Here is a 17,736-nt window from a genome sequence, read left to right as displayed (position 1 = left end):
AGATATAATTTGGAGATAACGGTTTGATTTTTAATTTATCCAAAATGAAAATAACAAGATGTGAATAACGGAAGTTATTACAACAGCACATATTGAATTACATATAGTAAGCTACTGACAGATAATCGATTCAAGAACTTGTTTATCAAAAATAATGAAACCTATAAATACTATTTGTCATACATCTGTTTATTCTTTACTTTCACATTTAAATATATTTATAAAAGTATATATATATATATATATATATATATATATATATACACGAGGTGCGACAATAAAGTAATGAGACTGATGTGAAAAAAAATGTTGCTTACCGTTTTAGTCATGTTTAGTGTTGTCTCCTTCAAAGTAGTTCCCCTCTGATTGCACACACTTATTCCAGCGCTTCTGCCATTGATGGTAACATTTCTGGAACTCATCTTCTGTAGTATTCTCCAAGACCCTCATCACAGCTTTTTGGACATCTTGTGTTGTTTGAAAATGGTGTTCCTTGACCGCCATTTAGACTCTTGGAAATAGAAAAAAGTCGCACGGAGCGATATCTGGTGAATAAGGTGGCTGTGGTAGTACTGAAATTTGTTTTGAGGTTAAAAATTGCTGTACTGACAGAGCAGTATGGGATGGCGCATTATCGTGATGTAGAATCCAGTTATCAGCAATGTTGGCACGGACACGAAGAACTCGTTTACGAAGTCTTTCTAAAATTTCTTTGTAGAAATATCGGTTAACTGTTTGTCCAGGAGGCACCCACTCTTTATGAACAATTCCTTTGGAATCGAAGAAGCACACAAGCATGCATTTCACTTTTGACTTTGACATGCGAGCTTTTTTTGGTCTGGGTGATCCCTTTGAGCACCATTGCGAACTTTGGCGTTTTGTCTCTGGATCGTATTGAAAAAACCAACCTTCATCACCAGTGATAACACGGCTCAACAAATCTGGATTGATTTCCGTTTGCTCTAACAGATCGGCTGCCACATTTTTCCGTGTTTCTCGCTGTTGTTGTTTGAGATTTTTGGGGACCATTTTTACACAAATCTTTCTCATACCAAGATCTTCAATTAATATTAGACGAACCGTTTCTCGATTAATGTTGAGTTGTTCTGCAATCATTTTCACGGATAATCTTCGATCAGATCGTACGATTTCACGCACCCTGGTCAAGTTGACATCCGTCCGTGAGATTGATGGTCGTCTACTGCGGTCTTCATCTTCAACATTCGTTCTGCCTTTACTAAAAATTTTATGCCACCGAAAAACTTGAGCTCTTGACAACCCCCTCTCCAAAAGCCTTCTGAAGCTTACCATAAGTTATCGTCGCTTTTCACCCAATTTAACGCAAAAAGAAATGGCATAGCGTTGCGCAATATTTTGCGGTTTCATTTCTGTGACGAGAGACACAAACACGTGTTCACTTATTACAGCACAACTCTCGACTTGGCAGTTGCATCAATGTGCCGCTTGGACTAGAAGTAGGTTATAGACCAAGGCCAAAGATGGTGTGCCTACGCAAGCTGCAGGGTTGCCACATCTTGCAAAGAAAAATCAGTCTCATTACTTTATTGTCGCACCTCGTGTATATATATATATATATTACGTATATTAATATTTATAATAATATATATTAATATATTTAAATTCATAATTATATGAATATTTATTGGGTAGTTTGGGGGAAAAGCTTTTTATTATTTAACCAAAAATAATTTTTCTGTATGTCATCAAGACTTAAAGTAACATCGTATAAATCATTCTTTTGAATTAAAAAATATTAACCTTGTCTAGTCTATTCATTTTGGAAGTTTTTTGATACCCATTCATTCCAATTGAATTACTTAAAAAGATAAGTTTGTACATAACTTAAGACCAAGAAACTAAATTTTTGATTGTAGAATTTTTATTTGAAAAAAGTCCATAATACTTATATTTCATGTTTAATTGCATAATCAGCCCCCAAAAGGTTTAAGGACATGAATTCATAGACATTTATTATACACTAGTTCCTTATAAAATGTTTTCAGAAAAAGTGTACTGTAACAATATAAATGAATTTTTAAATGACACTGCTGTGGAGAAATAATGCAAGTGAGTATTTTATCAGAATATTATTATTGGTGTATTTTTTATTTATTGCAATTATCTTTTATAATACATTTATTTTATTGTATTATTTATAGAAATAATGCTTTAACTAGTTGCAAATTAATATTTATATTCTTAATTAAAAAGATGTAAAAATAAATAAGGATAATTTGCTGCTTGCTGCCTTGCTTAAAGCAAAAAAAATTATCTTTAACCTTGTCAATGTATTAAAAAGGAAAGAAGAATATGCAGTCCTTTAGTTCCTGTATCTGAAAACTTATTATGAAACTATATAATTTTATCAAAATGGACAACATGAGGCAAATTAAAATAATTTCTATATTTTATTATTCATAGCATATACAAGTACTTTTACACTTACAAAAACAATCAGCATATTGTTTAAGTTTGGTGTACCTTAATTAAAAATATTTTTTAATTATTATATACTAATAAAGAAAAATTACCTTTTTTTCTGTTTAATTCTTTATTATTTTTATCCTTATGAATCTATTTACTAATAACTGTATAAAATTCATATATATTAACCGACTTCAGTTTTCTGAGTCCTTGGAGTTCTTGTAATAAGGCAATAATAATAATGGTTTCTTTGTAGCTGAACTCTGTAACATATCCATTTGATTACCTGTACTGCTTGAAACAAGTTTCTCAATTAAAGAAAGATACTTAGGTGATTGCAAAATAGGTACTAAAGCATTAGATTCTGTTAATGCTCTTAGTAATAAATCAATATACGTACGTTTGTATGTGGCAATATGTTTTGGATGTTTTTCTGGCTTTAGTTGTTCTAATAGTGAATTTCTTATATTTCTCAATTTATTTGCCCAATACCATTTCCTTCTCATACTTAGTAATGATAATTTATCATTTTTTAATCTTGAAATAAGATCATCATCATCATTATTATCATCCTTAATGTTTTTGTTATTTAATTTTATTGATTCATGATTAGTATCCAGTGGTCTTTTACATAAATGGCAGTGACTTGTGTTAAAGGTCTGTTGTAAATTTCTTACATAATTTGTTATACGTGATCTGTGCAGCAGTGGATTGAAATAATAAACTTTTGGTTTTACAGGTGCTGTTTCAATTTTGCCGTGTTCTTGTTTACCAAAAGATTCAAAATGATTATTTTCTCCTACTTCATAATGTAGCCATGGATTATGGAAACTGTATGGCAGTTGTTCATGACCAACAAGTGTGTTCGATTGTTCAGGGTGATACAAATAAGCTTTTAATGATGATGATGGTGGTGCTGGTGATAGGTGAAGAGAAGAATCTTGTGTTAATGATTCAATTTTTTCAGAATTTTTTAGTTCATTACTTATCTGCTTATTGGTTGAATCGATTATAATTTTTACTGTTACTTGTTTTAATGGTTTTCTATTGAATAACCATGGTTTACGTTGTGCTATTCTGTAGCTTCCATGATGAGAACCGCGTTGTGATCCTCCTGATAGACACAAATGGTGTGTACAATAAATTGGTTTTTTTGTAGTAGGATCAGTACCAAATATTTTATCTTTCCATGGGTGTCTTATCCTTTGAAATAACGCAATTGCTCCTCGCACTACATTTGCTGTGAAATAAATTTTATTTCATTATTTACGTTTTATTTCTAATTAAAGTATTCATTTTAGTTAAATTAGGAGTAAATAACTCAATATTCCCTTAATTCCTGAGTTGTAATTTCGATCCACTTCCACTTAAGATCATTTCTATAGTTGAGAGTTTATTTAACAATAACACCATTCATTCAATATTGATCAAATTTTGATTATATTTAGAAAATTAAGTCTGTTAATTGTTCTGGTGAATTTGATTTGTTAGTTGTATTTTTAGATTATTGGTTGTGTGTGTTTGTGTGTGTGTGTGTGTGCACACATACACAGATACAGTCCTTAGAGAGCTAAGTGCCACAATTGTAAAATCAAATATGGTGGCCATTTGTATTATTTTAAATGGAAACCTATGTATTAGGACTTGGTTGTCAAATAATATTTTTAAAGTTTGAAAATTAAGTAAAGTGGTAAATAAAGTAAAGGTATAACTTTTACCTTGAACAGTGTGGTTTTAGATTTATTTATTAAGGAGGGATAACTACAAAAGAATCTATATAATTATCAATTATATACATTTTCAAAATCCAGCAGGCACTTTCATATGTCATTAACAGCTTACAACAATGTGTTGTGATGGATGTTAAATAAAACTTCAACTACCTTGGCTGTTATTTTTACTTCTGAAGCATTCTGAGATGTGTACAACCAATTTTTCACATATCCCACACAAAGTATTCTAATGGAGAAAGGTCTGAACTTCTCGCAGGCCAAGCAACAGCTTCTTGGTTAACAACCCACCTGTTTTGGAAATTCCTTTACCTTGCCATAGTTATGTGCTGCAGCTCTGTCTTGTTGAAAAACCATTTGCATTTGCAAATCTAAAGGCAAGACATCAACAGATGGCAGTAGAATGTCTTTCAGCAATTAATGGTATTAAGCTCCCATAGATTTCTTTCACAGAAATGCACAAGCCAAAATTCGATTGTTGATGATGGCATACCAGCAGTTTATAGAAAATCTCACTTGATTGTGAACTTCTCTTACAATTAATGAATTTTCTTTTGACCAATACTGTTCTTTTTTCAACTGTGCATTCAGTTGGAGAAATTGGTTTCATCACACCAAATAATATTAAACAAAATGTTAGATGATTTACGCAACTTATTCTGCAATCCATTTGCTGAATTCAAGCGTCTTCCTTCATCATCAGGCATCGTAGTGTGAAGAACTGCAGGTTTTTGATAACTGTTCTTCTGCAGTACACTTGCTATTAAGGCACAAGATATGGTGGGGGTACCAATTGCGCTGTTTCCCTCATAGAAGCTGTAGGATATGCTTCAAAGAAAGCCAGAAGATTTCTCAATATTTTCAATAACATCTCTGTTCTGACAATGTCATCTTTTCTGAAATGAAATGATCCATTACTTTGTATATAGTTTATGATGTTTTATATTTATACTTTTTATATCATTTCTTGCAAATAGTTTATGGTGAGGTGAAAATCTATTATGGTATCGCTGTACACATGTATTTTTTGCTAATGTTGAATTTCTGTTACTGTTAAAATTAATTGTTTTTCTGTTAAAATTAATTACCAGCACATCCACTTTTTGTAGTCAAACTACATTATTAAAATAAAAATCCTGATAAATAAACACTTCAAAAAAAAACTAACAAGTATTAAAATCTAAAGTTCTCAAAAAGTAAACTTTTTGACAATTCAAAGAACTAATGAATAAGTGCGACATATTAACCATCAATGAGTATACAGTTAAATTTGAGTAATTTTTTAATAATGCAAAAAACAGCTGATAATCATTTAGCATTGTATTTATTATTTTTGTAAGTTACAATTATAGCTCCATAACAGCTGCAATTGTAGAAAAATATCCAAGAATAAAAATCTCTTACTTTCTACCCAAAATTGCAATAAAAACATGAGGTTTCCATTTGAAATAATGAAGTTGGCCATCATTGTAACAAAATGATGTAAATTTCAAAAAGGTAATATTGTATATTTAATGTAGGGAAAATCTAGGAAAGGACTCTCATTTAAAATTTCTCATAAAACTAATTTCTGAGATCCCAATGGTGGCCATTTTGAGTTGACAAATGGCCATGGTGCAAGAGAGAGAGAGAAGAGAGAGAGAGAGGCCCTTCTCTCTCTCTTGCATGCAAATATATATATATATATATATATATATATATATAAAATAAGAAATACTATGCTCACACCACATGGGCATGCATGCACATAATAAAGATCATGTTTAAATTTTATTTTTATTTTTTCTTCCACTAAATGAGTAACTGTGGACGGAAAGAAATTACATTTAAAGAAGTTATTTTTATCATTTAAATAACTTTTTTTTCCATAATTATAACCAACAAAAATCATATCCTAGTGTTATCATTAATATAAATTGTCATGCCTAATAACAAATGCTTTGCTTAAAAGTTTTTTATATAAATACGAGGGCTATTCAGAAAGTAAGGAACGTTTCCACCTGACGCCGCCAGGCGCACGCCAATCGCGTATATATCGGTGTGTTCGTGCCCGGCACCTCAGTCAGCGTCCAGCCGTGACAACGGGAACATCTCTGCCCTTTTTTGTTATATACAAATTTGAAATGTGTGCTGCAATCGAAAATCCCGCCAGTTGTGAGGTGCGGTCTGCGATTCGTTTTTTGTTGACAAAAAACTTTAAACCAATAGAAATTCATCGGGAACTGTGTGAAGTGTTCGGGAACAACGTAATGAGTGAAAGTTCTGTCAGGAAGTGGTGCATTCATTTAAAAATGGCCGAACAAACGTTCACGATAAAGAGAAGAGTGGACGCCCGAGCATTGCGACTGACGATCTGGTCTCCAAAGTTGACGAAAAGATTCGTGAAAACCGCCGTTTCACAATAACTGAGCTTTCCACAAGTTTTCCCTATGTTTTCCACAAGTTTCACGGACTTTATAGTTTGAAATTGTTTCACAGAAGCTAGGCTACCACAAATTTTGTGCAAGATGGGTGCGTCACTGAATGGTTGAGATCACAGGCGGCAGAATTCTATGACACAGGAATTTCAAAGCTTGTCCAGCGCTATGATAAGTGCCTGAATTTGTTTGGTGATTATGTTGAAAAGTAGTATTTTAGTCCCTCTTTCACATGTATATAATAAAAGGTTTTTCTTGTGCTTGGTTTTTTTAAAATTCCAAAACGTTCCTTACTTTCTGAATAGCCCTCGTAGATAATATATTAATTAATTTTTCCTCAATTATGTAACAAGTTGAATAATGTAATTATGACTCATTTTCATATATATAAACTTAGTATCTATTTAATATTGTTACACTGGCTATCAGTATTAATTATTAATTAATGGATAACACTCAATAATACAATTGAATAGGACATACCAATTAAGAAACATCTTTCAAACCTCAAATCATCTTATTATGATTTTTAAATTATAATTTACATGTATTATTTATTAATGGAGTGTTAGTTATTTTTATAAAAGGTGAATTTTTTATAAGAAACATTTTCTTTTCTGATATTCAGTTTGGTATATTTTGAAATATAATTAATAAAACCTTTAATTAAATTGGATTACGTTTACAGTATTAATTTGAAGTCCACTTTGACATTAATATACTATAAGTTTTTAAAGTTCTATAAAACAGAATGTTTCAGAACCAGAATTCTGAATGTGAATCGTTTAATATTTAAAAATTCTGAAGGTGTTCAGTTATTCTTGAGATGATTAAAACAGGTTTGAACTTATATATATATATATATATATATATATATATATATATATATTTGAACAGGAAAAATCTTGACTGATTCAATCTTCACAAATCTTTTAATCTATTTTCAGAGTAGGTAGAATTTTGAAATTTGGCATAGTTATTTCAAAGGGGTTTTTATAAAAATTAAGCATAACATATTTTTATAAACAATCCCTAAAAGGTTAAATTAAATAGGAAATGAAAAGGTTTTCCAAGACCAGAAGAAGTGTAGGGATATTCTCCTCAGCAGTAATCTGCTATTACAAAGGAGTTTTTGCTAACACATCCCAAAGGGGATGATAAAACAATGGAGGGGATAAAAAAATTTGTTTGGAATTTTTTTAAGATTTGCACACCTTGTTTTAATTAATAAATACTAACTTTAACAACATTCTGGATATTATTCTTCATCAACTTAGAAATTCCTTAAAATTATTTCCGAGCAGGATAATTCAAAATTAAGTTGCATTCATCAATATCTGTATATCTTCTGAACTTGTGATAAAAGCTTGAAATTTAGCATACATATTAGTTACACCTTTCTCAAACATACTGCAAGGTTTCCCTTTAAAACCTCTTAAAAGAGTGAATTTCTTAGTCTCTTTGTATATTGCTACCCAATTGTTAAGAAATTAGAATTAAATTTTGAAAGTACACCACACATAATATATGATAAAAATTGAAGTGTCTCTTTTAACTACTCCTAACAGATTGAAGCAGAATAAGAACAAATTCTTTAATTTTTATGGGTATTTTTAAAATGTTGAACAAACATTTAAAAATTTTTTACAGTTATAAATTACAAGATTATGTACAAAATGTTATAGGAAATAATGATATTATTTAAAAGGGTTTGTATTTTCCATTTTATTTCAAAGTTGCTGGAGACATTTAAAATGGGAGTGATGTACTGCTACGATAATAGATCAGCCATATTATATAAATAGGAAAAATTCACTGGTTTACTCATTGGTAATTCTCCCAGTTTCTGAATTTCTAGAAAACTGGAATTTTGGATTCCTTTTCACAAAGAAATAATAAGTTCTTTAAAGAAAGTAATAAAATAAATAATTTAACTATCCTAAGGAGTGAACAGAATAGATTACTTATTTGCTTGCTTATTTTCTTACTTACTCAAACTCTAACATTTAACCAGCAAGAGGTGCACCCTGTTTAGTTGAGCAACCAGTGGAAAACTGGGTAACAATCCCAGAAGGATACTAGTTTGCTGCACTAATTTATCACGGAACTGGGGATTGTAACCTTAATTTAACATTCTCCTTGAATGGGTCAGAAGATTGGGTTGTCTCAAGAAGCAGAGGTAGTAGAAAAAACAAACTCTCTGGAGTTCTGAGTACTCTTGCAGGTCCAGACATTAGCATAAAGGTCATAAGGAGGTAGCCCCTCCAATGTGATAGGATGCTGTGGGCCAATCCCCTAAATATCTGTATTCTTGGAAGATTATGAAACTCACTATTTGACCTCAGAATAGAACAGGAAACTCAGCAAAGAACATATACTTTAATCAATGGTAAGTAAACAGTTTTGATCAAGTATGATTTTTACACCACTGAAATCGCAGGTCTTGCCATTGTCTGTGTCCGACCATTGATTTTTTATGTTAATAATAGTAAGTTATAATTAAAAATTAAGACTGAGGATGATTTAAAAATTGAATGACACCAGTCAACCGATAAGTTCTAACTATATAAGGAGGTTCATTTATTCCTACTGGTATTGATTAAAATAAGTTGATTCTACATTTATTTATATATTAAATGATATATCATTTAAATGATATATCATTTAATATATGAATAAACTACACAATACATAATATATTGTTATGCCACAGCTCTAAAAGTATCTTCTGAAAACATATTTTTACACAGTTGGAAAATCAGTTTTATCTTTATATTTTATCATTTAATAATTATTGTGGTTTTGGCTAACTGAAATTGCTTGATTTTTTTACATTAAGTGTTTTAGTTGTAAAAGTCCACTAGCAAATTTTTCTTCTGTCATTTTTTCAAAGTATGTGCTTATGTTTTATCTAAAACTTTAATTATTCTTTTTAGAATTATTATTTTTTTCAGAATATAGGGTTTGTATCTGATTATTTATTATTTAATTGAAATTGTTTTTATACTTAGATTCAATTGAATTTTTAAAAATATTGGTAAATCATTATTTCAATTTTCTTCAATTTTTAGTTTCACTCAATGTCTACTTTCTAAAGAATATACTTCATTCATTCATTCATTCTGTTACTCAGTAATTTCAATGCATTACTAAGTAAGAGTAATAATTGTGTACATTTATTAGAAATTACATAGTTTACTACTAAAATAAATAAACAGTTTCAGAGCAAAGCATTTGTTAAGAATCATAATAGTTTAAAATTATTATAAAGCTTATCATTTTATTATAGCCTGTATGTGTTTAGTTCTATATATAAAAATAAACATATGTACATGTAAAAAATTCTACGTGATCAATTTTAATGATGTTCATTAAAAATCTAATGGTAACTTAACTGACTGTACGAAAACAAAATAAATTTTAATACATTATGCTAGATTACATTAAACTATCTTGGAAAAATACTGACTTCATTCAGATCTTTTACTTTGTTGAACATGATCCAATTCATTTTAAATCTTATTCAAAGTAAGATCTTTGACAAAATACTTCTGAATTTTATTTAAAGTGGAGAAAAATGAAAGAATGTTGTACTATGGTTTAATTATTTAAAACATTATACATCATATAATCCATATTAACCTGATTATGACTGAAACAAAGAGAAATAATAAATAAATTTTAGGAGGAGAGAGAGGTCATTCTGATCCTAAGATTGGTTTCAGATATGAATGAGGCTTTTAAAAATGATAAGTTACCTATTTGATAGATCTACAGAAAAGATTTGATAATTTAGGATGGAATAAAATCTTTAAAATTTTAAGAAAAGAGAATTATTTACACAATCTGTATAATGCCCTTTCTGGTATTGAAAATGTTTGTGTTGTGTGTATGAAGCAAGTCTACTTGTCCTTGATATTTTTCATCTAATCTTATCTTGTCTGTGGAGACTTATAGTGTGTAGCCAATTTCCTTCAGATCCTCTCTTATTTCTCTCATCCAGTTGCATCCTGTCTTGGGTGTTTTTCGAGTTGAGGTTGTACTGTACCAGCTGTTTCAGAAGTCTCAAATCTTGTATCCTCACAACGTATCCAAAGAATCCTAGTCCCACTTACTCATGGATTTAGTGATGGGTTCTAACTCTTTGTACGTGACTTTGTTGGGTATAATCCACCACTGCCAGTCTTGTTGGTACTTTTGTTGATGCAGGTTCTTCCAATTCTCCTTTTGATTTTCTGGGGTCTGTCACTGTTTGCTCAGGTGAAAGAATGTTTCTGCTGCATATATGGCTTCTGGTTTTATATCTGTGTTGTAGCATTTTATTTTTGAATTTATGGATAAACTTTTTTTAGTGTAGGTGTATCAGGTTAATTTTTTGTGCTTTAGTTAGTTTGTTCTCATCTGCATTAAGGTTTTTTTTCATCTAGGTTGTTTTTTATTATTTCTTTGAGGTATTTAAATTGGATTACTATTTTAACTTTATTACTGTTTATATTTACTTCTTTTAATTGTGTTAGTTTTTTGGAGCATAATTTTTATCTTTTCAAATGATTTTTTTTAGGCCAATCTTATTTGCAATATTTTGAAGTTTTAATATCTGTTTTAGCTTCTAAACAATATGTGTTATAGTAAGTATTCAGTTTTTTAAATAAATACTACTGATTCATTTGGTTGTCAAATTAATTCATACAAAATTATAAGAATTTAAATTGTGTTATTTTAATAACACAAAATTTATTACGCCATGTTTAAAAATGATTTTAGATGAATGAAAACATCCATTAAACTTAAGTTTAGTTTGTCATTAAAAATTTATCATTATATTTAATTGCTATATGTGAAAATGTTCCAACAGTTAGAGAGCTATTAGGTTATTAAAAAATACAGTTTTAATATTATTTTCATTTACTTGCTATTTTGATTTTGTTTTCAAAATAACTTTTAAAATGATTAAAGCTTATTTGCAAGTTTTAAACTTTGGGATAGTATTTGATTATATTTTTTTCTAATATAGAAAATTGTTTTTTTAACTAGTTTCTGCAAAAGAAGTCTGCATAATGTATATTTTGGCATTAAAAAGCAGCAGTGTATCTGATAACACAGTGGTATGTTATGAGTATTGAGTGTGACTATGAATTTTGAGTTTTACCATATATAGGTTTGCTTCTGTTTCAATTCTGTAAAATTCTTTCATTGGGATATACTTCAGTTTGATGTTTGGAAATTGTAGCTGCTATTACAGTATATTTACAGAGTGAGAAAGAACAAAACAGGTTTGTGTTATAAAAATAAGCATATCATTAATTTAGTATTTAACAGAATGAACTTTGGTGCTTTGGAAAAGCACCAAACATCTGTGAAATAGTCTAATAATCTGAACTAGAAATTTCTAGCTCCATAAGTTATAATGCTTAGTTTGATTCTAATAGTAGATAATATAAAAGCATTATTAGTATTCAGTTAGAAGAAAATTGAGATGGTTAGATGAATATATAGTGTTCATATGACATTTTATAATGTTAACTACTGTTTAGAACTAGCAGGTGCTTCAATATCTTTATCTTTATTTCAGTTGACTTACAAGAAAAATTTTAAGATTTTTTTTTTTTGGTGAAATTTTAAGTTTAATTTTTCCAAAAATTGTAATCCAACATACTATGTATTTTTTGAATGCTATTATTATTAATATATTTTTAAATATTTGATTTTAATATATAATTTTATAGAATCATCAGTATATTATGTATTTATTCACAAAAAGAAGTAATACTATAAAACTACAGTCTACATTAAGAATTAATTAGAAAATAATAATAAATAAATAAATCCTAAAATTATATTTATAAATATATATTAAAATTACTTACCTGACCCAATAGCTCCAATTCCTCGCACAATTCGTCCAGCCATGTTGTAAGCTCAAGTAAAAACCACAATAAATAATGAAAATAGTAATAATAGATAATAATAAAACTATATTTTACTTCATATTAAGTAAACATACTTATTCATAATATAATAAAAATATAAGCATTGTTTACTTTGTATGCTACCTTCATATTAGTTAATTACAGAACAATATAAAGTTATAGAATTTTATTTTTAATGTAAAATATATATATATATATATATATATATATATATATATATATATATATATATATATATGCGTATGTGTGTTATGGCAAAATATATATGTAAGTTAAGTGTTAGGTTAAAATGTTTAGTTGCAAGTTTGTAGTGGCTATTGCCAAGTACACTGTAAAATGATTATGTGAATGAATGATGGGGTGAATTAGAATGAAGTGCATGTATAGAGTAATTCAGGAGTAATTTGGGAACTGATTCTAGAGCTTGAAATAAGTAAAAAGTTCATACAAACACATCTCTGAAAACGCTTTATCAGATTACCATTAGTGAAAAATTTTGCCCAGATTTCAGTTATATGGTGAAATGAGGTCATACAGAAATTTTTAAGGCATTATATAAACGGCAAATATGATGGTTTCTGTTCTTATTATATATGTATATAAATATTTTAAGAATTATTATAACTATATATAATAAGCAGAATTAGATTAAATGATCTAGTGGCTAACATGTCCTCCCAGAACATTACCTTAAATAAATGAAAATCTAAAGATTGAGAAGATAAAAAAGTTATTTTTGAATACTTTACAAAATAATTTTTAAAGTGAAATAGTATTTTGAAATTGTAATGAAAAATTTGGTTACTAATAAAATCTTTGTACATTCTGAACAAGGTCCAGATTTTGGTTTGTATTATTTATTCCAGTTATCCAAATATGATATTTCAAGTTTTCAAGTGTTTTAATCTGTATTAGCTTTCAAAATTTCACTTCTCTAATAGTTACATTATCAATGTTATAATAACAAAGGTCACAATCAGTATATCTGTTATTAATAATTTTATTTATAGTTATTTTTATGTTTTTTTGAGTGAACCTTTTAAATGTAAAATATTATAATTGTAACATTAATTTTCAGTAACAAACCAAACCAAATTTATTTTAAACTTATATTGTTTTTGTACTCATCTGATAATTGCTGAAAATGAATCACAGAAAACTGCAAAATATTAAATAATTTTGTATTATTTTTACTGATGTATGTTGTAAACAAAAATATTGAAAATAATTATAGTTGTTTTGTATTGTATTGTTAAAAATTGACCTGTGCATTGTCCTATACATAAAAAATGAACTAACATTGAATTATTTAAAACAGAATACATTATTATTCTTAATTATCTTTTTAAAAAAAAAAAAGAAAAAAGAGAAGTATTGAAATTATATAAAAAAGATTTATTTCTTTGATTTTTTTATTAATATAAATATAAGATTAAAATATTTGATGTTGAATGAGTTTTTGTATAATAAAAAAGAAAAAAAATTTCGAACAAAAATATGATTAGACATCTTAAAGGATTTTTTTCATACATCATTCATATACTATATTTGTTCAAAGGAACAAAGTATATCTCTTAACTTGGCTCATTGGAATTAAGATGTTGATAATCATAAAATAAGAAATAACAAAAATATTTATTTTGAGTAATGTAATAAAATTATTTCAGAAGATTAGGTTTATGGATTCTTTTTCTTTTAGAACTTGGAAATATGAAGTAAGGGCATTATTGTATTTCCTGTACAGTGAGAACATTAATCTTTATAGATTGAAAACCAAAATTAAATTTTTAGACATTCTTCTAAATTTAATTTGTTAATATCTTAAAACAAATTGTCCTTACAAATTGCAAAATTTTCTGAAGACATTTTGATTTAAAGATTTAGGGAATTTAAGAGTTGATTAATTCCCAATAAAATAATACTTAGTGAAACAGTTGAAATTCCCCAAAAAATTCTCTTGTGAATAAATAAAGAATAATTTGATTTTTATCATAAAAAATAAAAATTAAAATTTTGATGTATAAGACCAGGAATCAAATAATTTTAACAATAATATGTTCAAATCATGCAATAACACTTTTTATGCAGTTGAATCAAAAGAAGGTTTTTAAGGAATTAAATGTAAATAAAGTTAAGGGAAAACTTATAATTTTTCTTGAACTATATTTCTAAGATGTGTAAAATGAGCCATTTTTCACTGTCATGCAACAATGATATTGCTCTTTTAGTTGAATTATATATGGGGGTGTTTCTTTTTTCTTATATTGTTACCCACTGTTAAATTATCACTTAGAAAAAGATTGCTATAAATAAACAATAGAAAATAGATTTTCATTTATAATCTGTGTGGCTATCTTGGATTTATTCCACCTATCTATTGTATGAATTCTAATAATTAAATAATCCTAAAATGTTGTGTTCAGCATCTACCCAGTCCCAATCAATTAGTAGGCAGAAATGTAAGGGATAGTTTAAAAAGAAAAAACAATAAAATAATAAAACTTAAAGAGTAATTAAAACTATTTTTTTTCTTAAAAGTTATTCAGCATAAAAAACTATATTAATAATAAACCTTATGCTTTAAAATATTTATTTATAATATATTATTAATATATACAAATATTAATCTGTTTGAACGTAGATTATATTGTGTCTTTCTGAGAGTAATATTCTTCTAATCTATTATGCACTAGTCATATAATCTTGGGTTTGATAACAATTTGTCTATAGAATGATGTAATAATTATTGTTAGACCACTTGTTACTTTATTATTATTATTATGATTAAAATTGTTTTAATTCACATTATTTTTTTAAAGTACTTCATAAAAATATGTATTTTTTACATTCATGTGATCCCATTATTATATTTTAAATAACTCAATATTGCAGCTACATCTAAGTTATAGAATAAAATGATTACCTATTTTGCTTACCTGTATAATGGTAACATACTTATCTTGGTAACAGAAATATCATATAATGATTATATACTAGTTTCATTACCCATCTATAATGTTTTTAACTTTGTTTTACTGATGAATCTCTCTGAATACATGAGTTGGATTCCACGAATGGTAATGTAAAACACAAACAGACATGCCTGCAGATGGGTCATAAATTGTTACAATATGTAGGAAAGGCTGATGCGTTTTAACACAAAATTGTCACTACTGATGAGACTTGGGCAAAAGTTAAAAAAAACTTTGGTAAAGCAAAAAAGCATTTATGCAATGACGACAACCTTCATCTCTGAAACCGAAAAAAGCAAAAACCACTTTTTCAATAGGAAAATTACAGTTAAATACTTTTGGGATCACAGTTAAATATTTGACATAATTTTCCTAACACAGCAGCACTCTATAAATGCCAAATATTATTCAAAGGGTCTAGTAAAAATAGCCATCTGAAAGAAGCGGAAAAAGTCAACATTTTGTTTATTTTTATAAGATAATGCTTGTAACTGCTCATACAATGGCACTTGAATAATCTAAAAATTACATTTTTAGATTATTCTAAATAAAACCAATTTCTATTTTCGTACGTTTATACATTTATTTTTATGTTTATTTTTTATAAAGAAAGCATAAGGTTTATTTTATTAATTAATGAGTTGAACAGTTTTAGTAATTTTAACCAAAGTTCCCAGACGTTCAGTATAATAATTGTTGTAAAATGTGAAAGTAAAAAGTAAAAGATGACTCTACATATACTGACAACTCTACTGATTGTTAACACAGAGTGGTCATTTAGCCTTCAGAAAAGGAAGTATGGCTGGCATACAAGGTTAGCAAAACGTAATTTTTTTTTTGTATTTGCAGAGGGTCACACTTGTGGATACATTTAATAAAAAATGATTTCTTTTTTTTTCAGTTCAATATTTAGTCGCTCTAATGACTGTTACATACAGACTACCAGTTTTAAAGATTCAAATTCAACTTTAAAACAAGTTTTTATTTATTTACATTGTCAGTACGTTATTTGTGCTGTTTACAGAAATATGTACAAAAATCTGCGATTCCTCAAAATGAAGATAATTTTGTCTTTCCTTAGTATTCTGGCAGTTAAAAGAATGCAGGGATGTAACATACATGTATATCTAATGAATCAGGAAGGAGTTTTTTGATGTTTGTATCATCTTAAAAAATCTTTAGTTTTCTTGTAGTGCTACTACTTTAAAGGGACAATTTGTAACTATCAATGAAGTCTTAAGAGATATAAATTGCAATAATGAAGAAATAGTTGAGAAAAATATTTCTGCAGTAGTTGTTGATTAATCACAAAAAGTATATAAATATCTACCAATGACAGATATATTTTTCAAAAAGAATGGCATACTCTACTAGTATTTTATAGGAGAGAGCCTCCTAAAATTGTTCCAATTATTTCAATTAATAATAAATAATAAAATTATTATAATAATAATTATACCAAATAACTATAATTAAACCAAATGGTATAATAATAATAATAATACCAAATAATTATAATTGGTAATAATAATTATTACCAATAAATAATTCCAATTATTTTAATTGATAATGATTAAAATATATTGTTTAAAATAAGTAAAACAAAATATATAAAATTAAAATTATTTTTTTTTCTGAGTCTGAGAACTTTTATTATATGTTGTTCTAATTGTAATAAATATTTAATTATGAAAAGTTTGTTACCTGATTTCCTGTAATTGATTGTATTTGGTGCTCGTGTAGTTTCTCGAATTGAATAATAAAATAAAGGACCACTTGTCCCATTACAGTAATAATAATCACTAGTATTGGTTTTTTCTTCTGTAGTTATATTAGTGCTATAAATTAATGTGGTGTTACAGTTTGTTGTCATATTATAACTTGTGTTATTAAGAGTCCTACTTTTGTCATAATTTTTAATTTTATGTTTATGGTGATGAATGTTATTGTGATTATGATGATGATGATGATGATAATGATTATGAACTCTACTATGATGATTTTGATGTTTTATAACTGTATGGTGATGATGTTTGCATTTTGTAAGTGTTATTAATATTGTTAGTAATATATTTATAATTAAAGTATATAATAACGATAACACTGGCCAGCTGTTCATATTCAAATGCATTTCTTATTTAATTAATTCATTATCTTTCTAATTTTTTTGTTTATTTTAGTTACGTACCTTTTTTAATTATCTCACATTACACATTGTTATCAATTGTTACTACATGTTTTT

At 27.7% G+C, this 17,736-nt stretch overlaps 1 protein-coding gene across 1 annotated transcript; it reads right to left on the bottom strand.

The window, feature by feature from the left end:
- Positions 1-2,565: 2,565 nt before the first annotated feature.
- LOC142330528 (uncharacterized) lies at positions 2,566-12,524 on the bottom strand. The gene is made up of 2 exons (XM_075375863.1): positions 12,460-12,524; positions 2,566-3,685 (listed from the first exon to the last, which is right to left on the bottom strand). The coding sequence occupies exons 1-2, from the start codon at positions 12,500-12,502 to the stop codon at positions 2,640-2,642; spliced, it is 1,089 nt and encodes a 362-aa protein (XP_075231978.1). The 5' UTR covers positions 12,503-12,524; the 3' UTR covers positions 2,566-2,639.
- Positions 12,525-17,736: the final 5,212 nt, after the last annotated feature.

Source organism: Lycorma delicatula, chromosome 9 (genome assembly GCF_047948215.1).
Source record: "Lycorma delicatula isolate Av1 chromosome 9, ASM4794821v1, whole genome shotgun sequence".
Lineage (NCBI taxonomy): Eukaryota > Metazoa > Arthropoda > Insecta > Hemiptera > Fulgoridae > Lycorma > Lycorma delicatula.
Note: the sequence above shows the minus strand (reverse complement) of the source record. Positions and strands in the feature narration are given on the sequence as shown.

Excerpts from the sequence above, each read along its gene's own strand:
- LOC142330528 (XM_075375863.1), bottom strand. The coding sequence starts at position 12,502 with ATGGCTGGACGAATTGTGCGAGGAATTGGAGCTATTGGGTCAG. Across the intron at positions 3,686-12,459 it reads AATTGGAGCTATTGGGTCAG|CAAATGTAGTGCGAGGAGCA; the intron begins GTAAGTAATTTT and ends TTTATTTCACAG.